This window comes from Dreissena polymorpha, chromosome 2 (genome assembly GCF_020536995.1).
Source record: "Dreissena polymorpha isolate Duluth1 chromosome 2, UMN_Dpol_1.0, whole genome shotgun sequence".
NCBI lineage: Eukaryota > Metazoa > Mollusca > Bivalvia > Myida > Dreissenidae > Dreissena > Dreissena polymorpha.
Window position 1 is genome coordinate 120,702,915 of NC_068356.1, and position 19,524 is coordinate 120,722,438.

The following is a 19,524-nucleotide window of genomic DNA, read 5'->3' on the forward strand; positions in this document are numbered from 1 at the left end:
TCGGTTTAACATGTATTTATTGGTAAAAATAATGTCATATGTGATCTTTTTAAATTGAAATTCACAATGATAACCATCAATTACTGTAAAACCATTAAATTTTGTGTGGTACGAATTTTCGTGGATTTCATTGATCCCCTGAACCACGAATTCATGTACCAACGATTATGTATACATTTTTAATCCAACATTTTCTTTTGTTGTCGGTTATCCGAGATATTTGTGTTTTTTGTAATAGTTACTTCACTTCAGTGGGTCACATAACACTATATATAAGTTCTTTTAATTTGTCGCACATACTGATCACTCATACTTCTGACCGTTGTCTCGCTCACTTTCTTCCCCATGTTGGATGTGAAGTGTCTCGAAGTCTTTGCGACCCCGTTGTCAATTGCGTAACGCGCAATTGTTGCCCTAGTTTCGTCACTGTAGGTACCGTACTCCCCACGCTTCCGTTTACGGCCATTGACCATTTTTTCCAATCAATCATAAGCGGCCTGTGTCAATAATGCTTCAGTCGTAGAATGAGCCCTTGCAGGGTCGCCCAATCCTGTTATAGTAGGTGAACGTGTCTGAACTGTTCCCATTTTCAACCATTTTGAAAGAGACAATTTTTGATTGAGATATGATAGTTAATAAAATATATTGTTTTCTTGATAAGTGTTTGGGTACTAATACTTTTTTAAATCAAGCACGGTATTTAAACTGTACATCAACGATTGTTCACTTTTACATGACGTCGTCAAATTAACAGTTTGCAGATTTATCACATATTGCAATTAGTGCCAATTGAAGTTAAAAGAGACATAACGGTTTTCACACGTGTATTTTGGGAACCTCATTACTCAATTGTTACTACTAGGGGACCGATTGCGCTGAGAATTGCAAATATTGTCAAAACAACATTGATGGCAATTAGCAAGCTGGGACCCACGTGTGCACTGCTTTATCGCTCGTATCGACAATTATCGGCAACACTTTCATGCTTCAGTGCACATGAACCTCAAGTATTTGTGTCAACACAGATTAGCAGATTATGCTTCGTAAATTACTCTGATTGTTAACCAGGTTTTCCGAAGGAAAAAACTGGTTATTAGATTGGCGAATGCGGGCGGGCTGGCGGGCGGGCGGAACAAGCTTGTCCGGGCCATAACTATGTCGTTCATTGTCAGATTTTAAAATCATTTGGCACATTTGTTCACCATCATTGGACGGTGTGTCGCGCGAAATAATTACGTCGATATCTCCAAGGTCAAGGTCACACTTTGAGTTCAAAGGTCAAAAATGGCCATAAATGAGCTTGTCCTGGCCATAACTATGTCATTCATTGTGAGATTTTAAAATCATTTGGCACATTTGTTCACCATCATGGGACGGTGTGTCGCACGAAAGAATCACGTCAATATCTCCAATGTCAAGGTCGCCACGACTAAAAATAGATTTTTTTTTAAAAACAAACTTACAAAGGGGGTTAATTTTGTTTGTTCATTTCAAAAGTTCAGTTTGAGTTTTCTCCCTTTATCAGATTTTTTTTCACAATGAAAACCTGGTTTTGTGACAATTTTGTCCCTTGTTTTAATTATAGTTTAATTATTATGACGGTCAGTCTTCCCCCGGAAATTTAAAATCCACGAAATCACGTATGAACAAATTCGTTGTTTTTCTTTATTTGAAATCCACGAAATTACGTGTCAACGAAATTAGTTGTTTTTTATTAATCCACGAAATTTCATACCGACGAATTTCTATATGTTTACAGTATTTATTGACTAATTCTTTTTCTAATGCACTAAATGCATTTATATTGTATATACCACCCAAAAAACTTGGTATGAACACAATATTTAGCACAGAAAGTGTTGATTTTCTCAACAAAAAGTATACATTACAATAAAATGCTACAAGAAATTATTTGTTTAATATGCGTTTATGTATTTAAATGGAATGTTGTCCATTGAAAGTTATTCATCAAAGTTTCATTTGTATTTATGTACTTCTGGACTGCCTTTTAAAATAATATTGTGTTGAACAGTCTATTGCTGTTTAAATCTACAACTTATCACTAAGGCTTGATTATTCTTGTTGTAAAATAAGTGTAATGGATTTGCATCCATTGTCTTATGTGTTCAATAGTCAAATTTCAATGTTGTATTTTCTTATGTAGCCAAGGGCCACATATAGGCACATTATACATTTACTATGGTCTGTGAGTAAGCCCAACTCTTGATTGACCCTCTTTATGCAGAAATGGTATTATTTCATATTCATCTCGTGTAGCTCCAGGCCAGCCTGCGCATTTGCTCTGTTTGGTCAATAGCTACCCAGTCAGCTAATGAGACCACAAAACCTTGCATGATTTTATAGTGGATGCGAAGGCATGTTGGAACCTGCTCTGTCTGCACATTTTTATGCCCCCCTTCGAAGAAGAGGGGGTATATTGTTTTACTCATGTCGGTCCGTCCGTATGTCCGTCCACCAGATGGTTTCCGAATGATAACTCAAGAACGCTTAGGCCTAGGATCATGAAACTTCATAGGTACATTGATCATGACTTGCAGATGACCCCTATTGATTTTCAGGTCACTAGGTCAAAGGTCAAGGTCATGGTGACTCGAAACAGTGAAATGGTTTCCGGATGATAACTCAAGAATACTTAGGCCTAGGATCATGAAACTTCATAGGTACATTTATCATGACTTGCAGATGACCCCTATTGATTTTCAGGTCACTAGGTAAAAGGTCAAGGTCACAGTGACAAAAAACGTATTCACACAATGGCTGCCACTACAACTGACAGCCCTTGTCTTATCATGGAGGTCCATTGAAAAATAAAAAAAAAGGTCAAATAGTGTCTGTTTTCAAGGTAGTGTTTTGTGTTTTCAGTTGGTGCGAGCCCTTGTCTCTCCCAGCAATCCACAGCAGCTTACGACAAACTGTCAGAAGAACATGCACACCTGTGGTATGAGTAGCCTTCTTGTTATTTCAGAGTCACAATTGGGTAAAGTTATAATTGTCAATGTCATAATTAATTATAATGAATTTATTAGACATTATGTATACATTCATTCCATTCCATTTTCATAATTTTGAATTAAAGAACAATATATTGCTAATAAAATAATTACCAAATAAGTCGGAAGATTATAAAAAAAGTCTTAATTTTCATTTTATGTTTGTGCCTTAATAAGCGTGGAGCAGATGCTGTAACATCAGAGATAATCTTTCACAATATGCCACTCAAATCGGAAAAAAAGGCTTGTTAGTGATATGATAACAAACAATGCCTTGAGGTTTGTTTGTATCCAATTACTTAATATGCTCCAGTAATGTACCAAATGACATTTCTTTTAATATATATCTGCTGTCAGTAATGAAATTCGCCATTTTGAAAATTTTGTTGCCACTTAAAAAAAAATGTCAGGATTTGCGAATGGTGATTGGCAGCGAAACCCCTGTTTGTTTCGTATAAGTGGTTCCAGGAAAAGGTGCCAATTTGTATTTTAACTATTTTTCTCACTTAGCAAAAACAGTAATTATTGCAAAGATAGTTTAAGTCATTACATGTATCAAATGAATCAAAATTGCCCATTTTACTTTAACTTTCTTTTTTGCATCTTAATGATATCGTGAATTCACTTCATTGCCTTTAAAAAAAAAGTCATTTTGTGACCAAAGCGAAAAAAATCATGCTTGTAAATCAAATGCATTTATTATACTGTATGCAACAAATCTAAACAAAAAATCACCCATCTTGACTGTGTTTACTAATGTTACCATTTTATAGTTGACGGCAATGTGCTGACAAACCTGGCGTCAATATAATACTGAAACTCATTTGGTTACTTATCTTTTATGTTTTCAGGTCTTTTGCAACAGCTGTGTAAAATATTAATGGCCAGTGGAGTACCAGCTGATGTTCTTACAGAGGTAAGACATGATGAACTTATTGATTTATACATATATCTTAGTTCTCTACTTGTTAGCTCACTTGAGCACAAAGTGCTAATGGGGAGCTTTTAAGATATTGTATTGTCCGTTGTCCGTGCGTGTGTCAAGTGCTTAAAACTCTTTCTTCTAACGACTTCTCCTCCTAAAGCCCTTGACAGATTTAAAGAAACTTCAAAGGAATGGTAATTTGGTGACCTTTAAAAGTTATTCAGTTGGTTTTTGTCAATTGCATTTGTTTATCAAAGGATTAAAAAATAGATTTATAAATATAAACTTTAACAATCTCGAAAACTAGAAGGGTCGTGGCTTTAAGTTGTTGTGTAACATTGTCTCGTGGTCCTCTTAAAAGTTTGTTAAAAGTATGGGATCAAAACTGGCAACGCACAGGGGTAACATGATTTATATAGACCTATATAGTAAATAACTTGAATAAAATCTTCCATTAAACCACAAGGTTCAGGACTTTGATATTTGGTGTGTAACATTCAATGGCGGTCCTCTACATCAAGGCACATAACTTCGTTGTTTGGCTTTTCACGTAGTATAATGGTCCGCAGCTAAGTTTGTTTCTAATATAAATCATATAAAACACTTAAAATATAATCTTCAGAGAATGTTTCCTTGGAATGAATAGAAAGAGGATTTTAGAATGCTCTGCCAGTGGACATACGCACAATTTAACATGTTCTACTTTGATATTCTTCAGACAATCAATACAGTGGCTGAGGTGATACGTGGGAACTTTCAGAATCAGGAATACTTTGCCTCTGTCATGGCTCCATCAAATCCTCCTAGGTTAGTGGCAACGCTTTACCTTATTAAGCTTCTCATTATGTTAATTTACAAATAGTGAATATGCATTATTTTTCTATAATAGGTTAACTAATGTAATTAATTTTCATGGATCGGAATTCAAACACTCATACCAATGGCATGAATTAAAATAAATCTTGGATTTATCTCCTCATACATAGCTCATCTCAGAAATGTTGAGTCTAGTCATATAAAGATATATGTGGTTTTGTTTACCTTAAATTAAACTACGTATACCCATATGCTGATGCTTTTTCCAACTTGAAGGCCAGCCATAGTTGTGCTGTTGATGTCAATGGTAAATGAAAAGCAGCCGTTCACGTTGCGTTGTGCAGTGCTCTACTGTTTCCAGTCCTTCCTCTACAAGAACGAGGTCGGACAGTCACAGATTGTGCAGACTTTGCTACCAACTTCAGCCGATGGTATGTGATTATTGTTAGATCGAAGTTAGTTTGTTTGTGTTGTTTTTAAACATTTTGGCAGTGTTTAAAATATCATTGAAATCATATTACAAACATTTGTCATGGGCTATCTTACTATTACTAACTTCTGGCATTTGAATGTATATGGCACTAACAAACTCTGCTGATGGTTAATGTAGTAGCCAGTTTTTAGACAAAGAAGTACACTTGTCCATCCGTCAGTATGTATGAATATTTTTGTGTTTGTTCCTAAATAATGTGTTATCAACTCCCCTTGTAAACCTCTCTGTTTAAGCCAAACACTGTTTAAGTTTAAGTATTTAAAGATTTGATGGAATCGGAGCTAGTCCTCTTTAACTGTCTGATTTTTCAAGTTTCTCTACAAAATGTATCAGAAAATAATATTCTTGAGGAACCAAGTTATTTGCTTGTTTCAGCCACAACAATATCAGCAGGTCAGCTGTTGTGTGGGGGACTGTTCAGTGCAGACTCGTTGTCCAATTGGTTTGCGGCGGTGGCCCTGCTCAACGCTATCTCCAACAACCAGACCCAGAAGGAGCAGTTGCTGCGTACACAACTGGCAACCAGCCTTGGAAACCCTCCTGTGTCTCTCCTACAGCAGTGCTGTAACATACTCACTCAGGTGGGAACTACAGAAGTCTTTAACTCTTTACTGCTCAGATATGCATTTCAACTCAAAGCTTTATCTGGTTAAGCGTTTTTCTAGGGGCTATACATTTATATAAAAAAAAGGTGTTTTGGGGGGAGAAGATGAAAAGACAAAGAATTGCTATTAAAAATAGAATAACATTACCCTAGAATACACAACTCTTTTGAGCCCAATATATACTCATAATCCTTTGCGGTTTACAAGATTGTATAAATAGTGACAATATTTCTTCTAGGCGTCTTTTTCTCCTTTGCATACACAGTAATTAATGATTTTCTTTTGTTCATAGTAGAAAGAAACATTGAAAAGGAAAAAATGAAAGAGGAAATGAGTATTCTCCTGTTAAAGATACAGTAGAATTGCAATAACTCGAGCTGGAGATTTCTCAAAAACTGGCGATTAATCGAGCATTAAAGGAAGTACCTAACATTTTTCTACAATTTCTATATAAAAATACCCGCAATAACTCAAACATGCTATTTTGGATAACTCGAGGATGTGTGCTGGTCCATGAGAGGCATTTCACACCTAATTAACTGGCAATTATTCGAAGGCACTTTCTCGTCTGGTCGGTGCTAAAAATAATCGAGTTGTGAAAACAGCGCAATCAAGCAGACAAAAAGCGCTTGATTAGATGCGAAGTTAGTCGCAGTTTGAGAAGCACTTCAAATTGTCATCCTTTGAGATGCAGATAAAAGCTACACAGTTTTAATTATAATAAAATAATTACCAGCAATCAATGGTCGGATCAGATAATACTTCAGAATCTCTTAACTGAATTCTTTCTTGTCATTTGCGCTGCATCAAGGCAACACAGACAGAAAATAGTCTTACAAGTTGTCAAACTCATGAGAAATCTAGTGAAGGACCAACTTGTAGGCGGATAGCTAGATCAGGAAAGCTTCTGTAAATTAAATACAAACTGCGTATAGTGATCATGTTGTTTTTCGTGTTTTTTTTTTCATGCGCATGTATGTGTGCTGTTTTAAATATGCTACGTGTACATTGAATATTGTTTGAATAATTTTGATTATGTATGTGTTGTGTGTGTATGTTGATAAAATTAAATGAATGAACGATCATTCTTATTGTTTAGTTAAGTATACTGTAACCTTAAGCGATTTTTACAAAGTTTTTTCTTTTCCAAGCACCATTTTACATGTTAACAAAGCGTTTGCGGTCAGAAGTTAAGCATCATCAACCGAAACAGTGAAAACAAATAATACCATGGATTACTCGAAACCTGCAATTACTCGAGCATCGAGTTCAGTCCCGTGCTACCTCGAGTTATCGCAGTTTTACTGTATATGATAAAAGAATTAAAAAAGATATTGCTAAAAACATTTGCCAATCAGATTTCATTGATTAAATAAGTGCTTTGGATATTGAGCATTGGACTCGCAGCTTTGCAAACATAAAACATAAAATGTAACCAGACAAAGTAACAGTTGGGTATTGAATTATAACACCAAACATGTGTGTTTTGTAGGGTGGTCGTGTCCAAACCAGGATCGGTATCCTGATGTTGCTGGCAACGTGGATGGCAGACTGCCACACTGCAGTGGCCCATTTCCTCTACAATACAGCCAATGTGCCTTATGTATCCTTGATGAAAATAACATGATTGTTGTTGCATCTATGTATGCTAAACATGGATTTTTTCATTATCCTTTTTAACCAGGTTTTCCGAAGGAAAAAACTGGTTATTAGATTGGCGAATGCGGGCGGGCTGGCTGGCTGGCTGGCGGGCTGGCTGGCGGGCTGGCGGAATAAGCTTGTCCGGGCCATAACTATGTCGTTCATTGTCAGATTTTAAAATCATTTGGCACATTTGTTCACCATCATTGGACGGTGTGTCGCGCGAAATAATTACGTCGATATCTCCAAGGTCAAGGTCACACTTTGAGTTCAAAGGTCAAAAATGGCCATAAATGACCTTGTCCGAGCCATAACTATGTCGTTCATCGTCAGATTTTAAAATCATTTGGCACATTTGTTCACCATCATTGGACGGTGTGTCGCGCGAAATAATTACGTCGATATCTCCAAGGTCAAGGTCACACTTTGAGTTCAAAGGTCAAAAATGGCCATAAATGAGCTTGTCCTGGCCATAACTATGTCATTCATTGTGAGATTTTAAAATCATTTGGCACATTTGTTCACCATCATGGGACGGTGTGTCCCACGAAAGAATCACGTCAATATCTCCAATGTCAAGGTCGCCACGACTAAAAATAGATTTAAAAAAAAAAAAAAAACTTACAAAGGGGGTTAATTTTTTTTGGTCATTTCAAAAGTTCAGTTTGAGTTTTCTCCCTTTATCAGATTTTTTTTTCACAATGAAAACCTGGTTTTGTGACAATTTTGTCCCTTGTCTTAAATTATACTAGACCATGTCACAGTAGTGACACAAACTCCTTAATTCTGTAAGTAGTAATTAGTAACAAGTTGTAACAATTAAAAATTGGAACTTTAGGAGAAACAAGTTTTAACCCAAGAGGTAGTATTTGTGGAGAAGTTAGTAGAGAACCACAATGCAATCTTACATACCAATTATTAATCCTTTGGGCCTGGGGGTTTTAGAGGAAAATTGTGTTATGTTACTTCACTAAATAAGACTACACAATGTTTTTGACCTCCTGGCTGTGGCCAGTTTCCACCCCAGGATAATGTTTGGATGAATCTTAACTAAAAGGCCATTATACAATTTTTCTTACCAAATATGACACATTTGGACGTTGTAGGTTTCAGAGATGTATACTTTTGCCTGTTCTGTCTATAGTAACAATAATAAAATGTGAAAGAAATTCTTACTTAAAAAAGAGACATACCTTTTGTAATTATTTTTTAGTTGACAGTGCTTGTGTAAGGCCATGCAATTGTGATTTTATCACTTAATTCTCATGAATTTCCCAAAAAAGTTGGTCTAATTGTGATTTATGTTGCACACAAAATTGCCAGGACAAATAATATAAAATGCAAAAAAAGTGGGGCTGAATATCAAGTTAAGAGACTTCTGATCAAACATCTGATTTAGGTGTGCTTTTTGATTTGGTTGAATCGAATATGGTTCTTCCATCTTAGCAATTGTTAACATAATGCATTCAATATATTTCTCCGTATTGAACAAAACTTTCAAACACTATTGGTTAATGATTGAAATAAGTTGGTTGCTTGATGTCTGCAGCCATAATAAAATTCATTATTGGTATCAATTTAGGATGTTCTTCATCAGGAGCTAAACAAGCGACAATGTCACAAATTTGATGAAGAAAAACCCGATCAAGAATTTCCAAAATTCATACTTAAATTTGAGGATAATGGTAGTGAAATATAATATAATTATACAGGTATACAGTTTCTTATTTGTTGTTGTTGACACTAAAGATATTAAAAAAAGTTGAAACGCATTTGTTTCAAGTATATTAGTTTGTGTATAAAAATATATGACAAGCAGTTCAGTGCAATTAATTATGTTTATATAATTTACCTTAATTATGAGTTAATATCACAAGTATCATCTAGTGATGGAGACGAGAGTGAGCTGTGTGTACAGGGCCTGTGTGCCTTCCTCCTTGGTATCTGTGTTCTCTACAACGATGACCAGAACCAGACATTCACCACGTAATCCTCTTGTTTGAACGTGAAAAAAATTGTTCGGGGGGCACATGCTTTTAACCCCATTTTCCGATATTGAGGCTCATTGTTATGTGATTGGAAAGTGTCGTCCATGCTGGTTAGCCTGTTTGGATTGCACAGGCTAATCTGGGTTGACACTTTATGAACATGATTCCTCATTTGTTGTGCATTGTCGTTTGCCAGTGATAATGATGTCTTTGATTGGAAAGCTATGTAAATGGATTTATGGCATAGAGCTCTGGTTATGTGGAAAATTATATAAAAATTAGGCAATGGCATTCCATTAAGTCAACAGAGTAGAAAAAATCTAACGAGTAAGTCTCAGAGATTACTTAGCTTAATGTGTGTACAGTATTGTCCCAGATTTGCCTTAGTTGCAATAATTCAACTCTCAGCTTTATAACCCAATGGTTAGCTGATAGTTGCAATGCGCCGTCTCTTACCCATGGGTGCAAAATTTAATCAACAATGCAAGGGTTAAGGAACACTTAAACTGCAAGATGTTATCAAAGTTTGCCTGTCTAAACCACAAACTCATACGAATGGAACCATTAAAGCAATAAATAATTGCTTTTTATTGACTTAGTTTTGCTTTCGTACGCTGTATCCGCCATATTGGAAAATTGACCCAATATTGGTTAGGTCGCAGTACTCCAATATTTTGCACGTCGGGTTATGTGTTGGAGCCTATAAAGTCGATGACGATGTGGTATTCGATACAGAATACACTGTTTCAAATTTAAACATAAAAATGTCAGCGAAAAAGTGTGTTGAAACATCGTCATGTTATTATAGGTTGCATGCAAAGGATAACATCCGTAGGTTGCCATTCAGGTAAATTTAACATGTTTATGAAGTTTATTCATTATTTTCCTCAATTTGTCTCTAACGACGTCTGTTTAGTGAAGCGCACGGATTCTCTGCGCTGAACTGCACCCATGTTTATGAAGGGGTGCATATGGACTGACAGAGCTGCCATAGCAAAGATTATCAAAGGCTCTGGCAGTGCGTTTATATGAACTAAGATTAGCCTGTGCAGTCATGGGCTAATGAGGCAGAAACCTTTCAATCTCATGGAATTGTTTCTTTAAAGGAAGCCTTCTTAACAAAAATCCAATATAGGTGGAAAGTATCGTCACTAATCAGCCAGTATTTAACTATTTACTGCAGATACTTTATGCACATTCATTAAGCTCAGTTTTTCCAGAGACCGCCTTAAATATTTTAGTAATTTGCATTTACATTGCTTGTTGTGGATTAAGTAGAGAAAACTTTTTATTAAATACATGAACATCATTCATTCAAGTATATTTATTGTATTTCCTGTTCCATATTTGGATCTAAGTTAACAAAAATATGTACTATGGATGTTTCATCCAGGGCATCCATAAGGCAGATCATTGAGAAGCGGATAGGGCTGGAGGCTTTCACCAACAAGTTGTCCCACGTGACCAAGAGCGAGAACTACACTAGGGCCATCAAGAAACCTCATCTGAACTACAAACAACCATCAGAAGTGTTCTTTGATCATGAGTTTTCAAGGCTGTTTAAAGACGTTGAACGTAAGTTATGTTGCGTATTGAGATTGTTTTGTTGTTAGGTTGTTACTTGTTACTTAGTCCCATTCTTGTTGGTATAAATGTGTACCTATTAAACAAATTTGATTGTTTCATGCTTTGTTTAAAAAATTTAATTGCCAGAGATTGGAAATACAAATGAAAATAATACGTCAAAGGGATTTAATGTGGTAATATCTCAACATCAGCAAAACAAAGTTATCATTTATAAAGATTCAAATATATACATATATATTGTTCAAAAATACTACATGTATTCATTTAGGACCTTTTCTCCTGAGTTATTTATCTTTAATTTAACGAGGGTGAAGGTATGACGGATCGTAAGTGTTAACTAGTTGACTCTTCATGTTATTAAGGAACCCTCTGGGAAAATCAGGCTTAATGCATGGGTGTAAAGTGTCGTCCCATGTTAGCCTGTGCAGTTTGCAAAAGCTTATCAGGGATGACACTTGATGCCTAGACTTGATTTTCTTTCAGAGAGACATTCTTTAAACAAATTATTCCATAAAAGTGGAAAGTGAGTTCCCTTAATAGCCTGTGCAGACCACACAGGCTAATCTTGGACAGCATTTTACGTTTATGAATATAGGCCTTTTTCTGAGATTGAAGCTCACTTGTTTAATTTCAGACGACATTATAAAGGCGCTGTCACCCACCAACAACAGTAAGGACAGTAAACAACAGCTAGCCAACTTGAAGGAGCATGAAAGCATAGTGGCCCAGTACAAAGACCTCATTCAAGAACAGGTTGGACACTTTTTCTGATATTTTTTTTTTCTTAAAAATGTTGTTTAGTCTAGAGATTCAAAGCAATAATGTCTAGCTGTGTTTGGAACCTAGCTTTCTATAGTTTAAGGCCTTTTTCCCTAATTTTGTTGTAAAATATAGAGGGACAAGTGTTCACACATCCAACATGGAAGATTTATATTATAGATGATTTCCAATATTCAAAGGTCACATTTTGAGTCACCTGAGCAAAAGTTGTTTTGTGTTTGAGTTTGTTACCTTTTTAGGGTGCGTATTTTTCATTCAATCTTTTATCAAACTTTGGCAGAACATTTATCTTGGCTCTATCAGGGCCAAATTCGAATCGGGGACTTACACAACTTGTTCAATATTGAAAAAACAAACATGTACCACTCAATCTTGACGAAACTTACTCTGAATTGTTTTCTTGACAATATCCAGGCAAAGTTTAAATCTGGTTCACATGCATTCAAAACTTAGGTGACTTAATCAAATCTTTGCAAAAAAACACTACAACTCAAGAAGCCATATTTATGTCTCAATCTTGATTAATCATAGTCCAAATCTTGTTCATAAGAATACCAAGGCCAATTGTGAATATAGGTCCAGTGTAGCATAGAAACTAGGTCACCAGATCAAGTATTTTACAATTGTTTTACATTGAACTGAGATGAGAGCTTGAGGGCCATCATGGCCTTCTTGTTTGTTTTTGGTCGGAAAATAATGAGTAAAATTATCAGAAGTCCAATTCTCTGCTTCAGGATGTCGGGCTACGTCAGCTGCAGGGTCAGCTGGAGTCCTTACAGTTGGAGCATGGGCGTACACAGAGACAGTTGGACGAGTCTACACAGCAGATACAGCAACTGAGAGACCAGAACGCCCTGCTGAAAGCTACCAAAGGTGAAGTCAAAAAAGGGGAAAAAAAGGGTGTCAAATGTCGTTTCAGATTTGCTATTGCAGTCTGCACCGGCTAATCAAGGACAATGTTTCGACTTGTATGGTATTTTTTTTTAAGGAAGTCTCTTTCTTAGCAAAAATCCAGTTTTGATGGAAAATGTTTTCCCTGATAAGCCTGTGCATACTGCACAGGCTAATCTTTGGAAACACTTTATGCACATGCAATACACCCAGTTTTTCCATAGAAAGGCTCATATGTTAAATGAATTGTCAGATTTTTTTTTACGTGAATAGTTAAATCTCAAAAAGAATAATTCTTGGCTGCCCTTTTGTATTAAATTGTTTAACCAATGAATGCATGATATACCAGTTACCAGTCAAAAAAATATGGCAGGCTATAATAGATTTACAAAATGGTTGGTCTGTTTACCACTTCTGTGTACACTATGTAAGTCTGAATGACCTAAATATAAATCTGTTTTGATTTTTTAAACATGTTTAAAATTTGCTTACTTGAGATTAATTGCTGGAGCAAGAGACATTGTATATGCCCCTGAAAATATTATCTGTCTCCCTTAGCAGTGACCATGTAAAAAAATCCACTTGTGGTAAAACTATTTTCAAATATTTCTATTTTGTTGCAGGTGCAAAATCATCCTCGTCTGATCTGTGTAGAGAAGAAGAAGTGAAACAATTAAATGAGAAATTACAACACCTTAGTTTGCAGCTGGTAGAAAAAGATTCACATATAGAAAAAATGGTAAGATGTAACACTATGCTGATATAGATAGAAAATTAAGATGATAAGAAATTAGATTATTTTTTATTCTAAACTGTTTAAAATTTTAATAATTTTTAGCTCCATTGTTTTCGGAGAAAACCTGAGGTATTTTCATAGCCAGGTCGTTGTGTCCGCCGTCAGTGTCAAGGTTTGTAAAGGTTTCTAACATTGGCTCTAAAATCAAAGTCCTTCCAACTACAACTTTGAAACTTCATATGTAGATGCACCTTGATGAGTTCTACACTCCACACTCATTTTTGGGTCACTAGGTCAAAGGTCAAGGTCACTGTGACCTCTTAAAAAAAAAATTATGACAAGCTTTCGCAGCCGACCGTGGCACCCGTTATGCGGTGCTCTTGTTAAGTTGCATTATTTGTTAAATGTTTCTTATTTTTAATAGTTTTTTTAATTTGTTTAAAAAAAATTGATATCTCTTACAGAAAACGGACTTGTTGGTACTGGAGGCACGAGTGAATGCACAAGATCTTGCTGATGAAGACAAGGAAAATAACCCCAGTGAGACGGCAGTGTTACAACAAACTGTGAATAGACTGAACACGGAATTACATGAACTAAGACTTCATGTTAGCAATAAAGACACTGAGATTCACCGGGTCACATCGGAGTGTAGTTCATTACAAAGGCAGCTTAAAGAATTGGTAAGGTAACCGTATACATGTATATTGTGTTATTCAGATATTTGAGACGTGAAAGGCTCTCTTTGGCTCGTATTGCTTGGAAAACTTTCCTGACACTCAGAAAGTGCTATTTTATTATAATTTATTTGAATTAGTTCATAGTTTTCTAGGTTTCATCAGAGAAACAAGCTCTCGGGGGAAAATATTGTTTTTCGAATCTGGTGCTAACAACATATTTCACTGGAAAATTAAACAAATATCCTCTGTATGTTAATGTTTTAGATTTGCAGCACTTTGTTGCATAATGGTCTAGGTCCAAGCTTTTTGTTGTCGCTATATGTAATTTAAAAAAAATCTGAGAAATAAAACCCAGATATTAAATGTATTGGTATTTTATTATTCTGTGTACTAATGATACCTCACACAAAAATATATTGTATGATTTTTTTCTGTATTTCTGTTTGCAGTCATTAGCCAGTAACAATTTAGCAGTAGATACTGGCAAAGTACAGTCATTATCAGATGAAGTGAAAAAATTGACAGATGATAAAAACAGTCTACAAGAACGACTCAAAAAAGCAAATGAAGAAAATCTCAATTTTGCAGATAAAATTCATGTAAGGATAATAGTTTGCGTCTGTTAGTTTTTGTTAACTAGGCTTTAGTAATGCAACATTATTTAAATACTTTATTCAAATTACAGTTTATTTTTTGCTAATTAATTCTATTGTTAGTAGTTTGTAGACAAGTATGTATCTTAAAATCGAATTTCAAAATGAGTTTACCCTAGAATTTTTTTATTTTGTATGTTATTTACTGTAAGCTCGTCTATCCAAGTAATAGTCTAAATTATACTTTTAAATACAATGTTGGCCTCATGATCCGCATACTGCTCTTGCTAAGTTTATTGAAATATCATGAATTATTTTCCATTGAAACTTCAGACATGTGTCTGGGATTATTCTGTGAGATCACTGACTATTTCATAACTCTGACCTGCAATTTAGCAGAATTATGCTCCCTTTTGTGAGCTTAGAAATATGGTTAAGGTAAACGTACCACAGCTATATACCACTGTTTCCACTACAGGTAATCAATAGAAGCTTCATACATGTGTTTGGGGTCTTACTTGTGAAAGGGTTAATGTTAATGGGTTGGGGAGGTTAGTTCTTCAAGGAGTTTGGTAAATAATTCCAAAATTATAACATGTAGAACATGATGATCCAATAATGGCCACACTTGCAGAAACTTGAGGATGCGGTATCCCGAGAGCAGACAGAAAAGTCGAAAGTTAATGATGAGTTGGACACCTTGAAGAAGGAACAGGAAGACCTGCTGGTATTGTTGGCTGATCAGGACACAAAGATTGACACGTACAAGAAGAAACTGCGAGAGCTCGGGCAGGAGGTAAGTGGTGTCTGATAGGCTTCTGTTGCTTTGATGGACATGAAGCATTTAAGGGATGATTAGAACTCTATTTATTGCGGTTGCTATCATCTGAAGACTTTTATTGAAAAAGATCTATTCACACACTAATTAATTTATTTAAAAAAAACAACAAATAATTCACATTAAAAAAACTTACTTGGTTTGCCTGACAGAAAACCATGTGGTTTTTTTCAAATCTTTAAGTTTTAACAGTTTTCATCTGATCTTCACTATCCTGCAAGGAAGTGTTTGATAGTAAGGGCAAGTTCAATAAACAGCCATATCAATCATAAATTGTCAAGTTAACCTTTGCATGCTGGGAAATTTGTCATCTGCTAAAATGTTGTCTGCTGAATTTCTAAAATTTGCATTTTCTTCGATTTTTTTCAAAGAAAACTATCAGAATAGCAAACAGTTTGGATCCTGATGAGACGCCACGTTTTGTGGCGTCACATCTGGATCCAAACTGTTTGCATAGGCCTTCAAAATTCGGTTCCAGCACTGAAAGAGTTATGGTTGGTCTTTGAACATTCTTCCTTTTAATATTTATTTTTCAAAGTCCAAGTCATTATCAAATTTTACAAACAAAATTGACACTATAGTTCAAGTAAAGAAAATAATAAAAGCTTTTTATTTTTTCTCATAAGGTTTTCAAGTATTAAGCTAATATTGGAGAGCTATAACATCAGTTAAACATAACATAAATACTAGTAAATCTCTATCATAGTTACAGCCATTCTAACTGTGGAACATGTTTTTTTATTCAGCTTGAAGAGGTAATCATTATTTCATCCTTGTTAATGCCCGGCTTGTATGTTTTATGTGCATCCTTTTCCTTTTTTTCTGTATTCCATGTCAGCCAATAATGCTGTAAGCATTCATTTGTATCAGCAGTCAAAGGACTCTTTTTGTAAGGACTTCTTTTGTACTGCTTGGATAAGTAGACCTTCCATGTGGTATGTTCATAATGTTTAAGACAGCTTTGTGTAGTTTCATACTTTACATAGCAACACACCAATACGTGAACATGATTATATACTCCATGTGTACTTAAATTGTCTAACTCGTATATCTTTAAAGACTTTCTTGACTTTTGATTTTGACAAATTGATAAGTTCCATGGTTACGACTTGAAATCATGGCACAATAAAGGTTGTGTTCTAAACTTGTTATGCTTATACTCATGTTACAGTCCTTTTATGTCTTGTATTTTCCGTATTTATTTGAAAATTTATTATTATGTTGGTAACAGAATATCCTTGGTTAATAGGATTTTTTTAACTTCACACTTTATTAATAAACCATGTTTTCCTTTGCATGCTCAAATATGACCGAAACAATTGTCTTGCTTTGTTTTCTTACCTTTTGTGTAAATGTTCCATTTATCATACCTCAATGGAGTTTTGTCCTTTTGTTGTTAGTGATCATTTTTCATGTTCATAAATACTTTTGTATACATGTATTTTTAAATTGGTAAAATATAGTGGGTAGATAAGTCTGTTTGTAATAAGATAATAAGTAAATTTCTATTTTATATTTCTATGTTACTGCATGTTTTGTGTAAGCTCAATTCAATATGGAACTGAATATAATGATATGAGCCATGCTATGGTAAATGTGGGCTTAATGCATATGGGTGTCTTCTCAGTGACGAAACTTTCCAACTAGACTAAACTTTTCTTTAAAAGAGACTTCTTTTAAACAAAACATATCATTGAAAGCCCAAAGTGTTGTCCCTGAATAGCATTTGCAGACTGCACAGGGTAATCTGGTTTGAGATTTAATGCACATGCATTGAGCCCAGTTTCCCCAGAGCCACAGGGTAATCTGGTTTGACATTTAATGCACATGCATTGAGCCCAGTTTCCCCAGAGCCACAGGGTAATCTGGTTTGACATTTAATGCACATGCATTGAGCCCAGTTTCCCCAGAGCCATAGGGTAATCTGGTTTGACATATAATGAACATGCATTGAGCCCAGTATCCCCAGAGCCATAGGGTAATCTGGTTTGACATTTAATGCACATGCATTGAGCCCAGTTTCCCCAGAGCCACAGGGTAATCTGGTTTGACATTTAATGCACATGCATTGAGCCCAGTTTCCCCAGAGCCACAGGGTAATCTGGTTTGACATTTAATGCACATGCATTGAGCCCAGTTTCCCCAGAGCCACAGGGTAATCTGGTTTGACATTTAATGCACATGCATTGAGCCCAGTTTCCCCAGAGCCATAGGGTAATCTGGTTTGACATATAATGCACATGCATTGAGCCCAGTATCCCCAGAGCCATAGGGTAATCTGGTTTGACATTTAATGCACATGCATTGAGCCCAGTTTCCCCAGAGCCATAGGGTAATCTGGTTTGACATATAATGCACATGCATTGAGCCCAGTATCCCCAGAGCCACAGGGTAATCTGGTTTGACATTTAATGCACATGCATTGAGCCCAGTTTCCCCAGAGCCATAGGGTAATCTGGTTTGACACTTAATGCACATGCATTGAGCCCAGTTTCCCCAGAGCCATAGGGTAATCTGGTTTGACATTTAATGCACATGCATTGAGCCCAGTTTCCCCAGAGCCACAGGGTAATCTGGTTTGACATTTAATGCACATGCATTGAGCCCAGTTTCCCCAGAGCAAAGCTCATATTTTGAGGATAATTTTCAAGATAATATTATGAAAATTGTATGTCTACTCATGTCTAATGGATTAATTGCCATATGTGCTCTCAACCTGTCTAACAGCTAAACTGCAATATGTGCTCTTAACCAGCAAGTAGTAGATGAGACATTCAGATTGAGGAAATAAATGTTTTATTTTTCTATTTTATAGGTTGAAGATGATGATGATGACTTGAATGACGAGGATTTAGAAGATGAAGATGAGACGTAACATCTCTCATTGGAAATGGACGTGTTTAAGTTATGCTATGTGCAATTTTTGTTAAAAAGATGATATGACGAAAAAAGCAAACCATTCTTAGTTCAACCTGCATGTATAACCAATTATTTTCCTTCTAAAGGAGATTCACATGTTTCACCTTGTTCCATGTATTATTTATTTATTGACACACGTTTCCCAAAATCTTTATGGAATATGTTATTAAATCTCTATCATTTAATTCCATTTCTTGGAGCTTACACTTTTTGTACTTTCAAGAGCGTTGATATGAGGAAAGTTAAAAGCTTTAACATTAACACAGACCTTTACTCTGTGAGTACTGGTACATAATTTAAACCATTAATAGTATCTTACAGTATGAAGTTTATATATTGTTTCAAGATTACAATGATTCTTATTGGGACCATGTTTAAGTGAGCTAATTATTTATTTGTTTGTTCCTTTCGGTCCATCATGTTCCATAAACCCTGCCTCAGTTATTACAACTTCAGATTGTTCAGTTGGAAGGGCAAATGGGCTGTATAACACTGCTTATGTATCTTGTGTATTGCTGTTATTTGAACCATGTTTTCTCATAAGAGGAGTAAATGTTAGTCAAGGTATTGAATTTTGCTCATTTAATTTTTGGTTTGTCCTAAAGTTGATATGAAACCATAAATACAAATAGAATATTTAAATGATTATATTTATATTTGAGATGGTGCATGTATATAAGGGATAGATTGTATGATAATTTTGTTTATATGCGATGATCCTTAAAATAAAACTTTATTTGTCTTGACTTATTAAGTTTTCTTAAAGTGAGCATTAAATTATTATGATTGTATAGGAATCAGGTTGAAAGTCAGGACGTCTGACCTTGTTGAAATGTAATTGTTAGGAGACTCTCATTGAGCAGAAGAACCATAACTCGTACTTACGTTATTTCCGAGTTAATGCTCTTTTGTTTAAAAACTCTGACAAAGCTATATACTAGGGTATTTCATGGACGACAATGACATTTCTAGTTACCAAAGACAAGTTTTATCACACACTTATATTGATGGTTTTCCCGAT

General features: G+C 35.4%; 1 protein-coding gene and 1 long non-coding RNA gene across 3 annotated transcripts in view; both read left to right on the forward strand.

Annotated features, from left to right (window-relative positions):
* The window catches only part of LOC127868757 (general vesicular transport factor p115-like), a 24,376-nt gene extending 5,127 nt beyond the window's left edge, over nt 1–19,249 (forward strand). Inside the window, exons 8-22 of one of the 2 annotated variants that reach the window (XM_052410789.1) lie at nt 2,884–2,959; nt 3,863–3,927; nt 4,655–4,743; nt 5,029–5,183; nt 5,621–5,826; nt 7,343–7,453; nt 9,356–9,477; nt 10,873–11,054; nt 11,701–11,819; nt 12,581–12,719; nt 13,361–13,476; nt 13,938–14,156; nt 14,603–14,752; nt 15,381–15,542; nt 18,400–19,249. In XM_052410789.1, the coding sequence (XP_052266749.1) occupies nt 2,884–2,959; nt 3,863–3,927; nt 4,655–4,743; nt 5,029–5,183; nt 5,621–5,826; nt 7,343–7,453; nt 9,356–9,477; nt 10,873–11,054; nt 11,701–11,819; nt 12,581–12,719; nt 13,361–13,476; nt 13,938–14,156; nt 14,603–14,752; nt 15,381–15,542; nt 18,400–18,459 (1,971 nt within the window). In that variant the 3' untranslated portion in view covers nt 18,460–19,249. Of the gene's footprint in view, nt 1–2,883; nt 2,960–3,862; nt 3,928–4,654; nt 4,744–5,028; nt 5,184–5,620; nt 5,827–7,342; nt 7,454–9,355; nt 9,478–10,872; nt 11,055–11,700; nt 11,820–12,580; nt 12,720–13,360; nt 13,477–13,937; nt 14,157–14,602; nt 14,753–15,380; nt 15,543–16,330; nt 16,891–18,399 lie in introns of those variants that run through there. The other variant, XM_052410788.1, reaches the window with a different exon arrangement.
* Nucleotides 7,464–8,152, forward strand: LOC127868773 (uncharacterized). The gene is made up of 2 exons (XR_008044242.1): nt 7,464–7,741; nt 7,904–8,152. It is a non-coding gene; the product is annotated as an uncharacterized LOC127868773 (long non-coding RNA).
* Nucleotides 19,250–19,524: the final 275 nt, after the last annotated feature.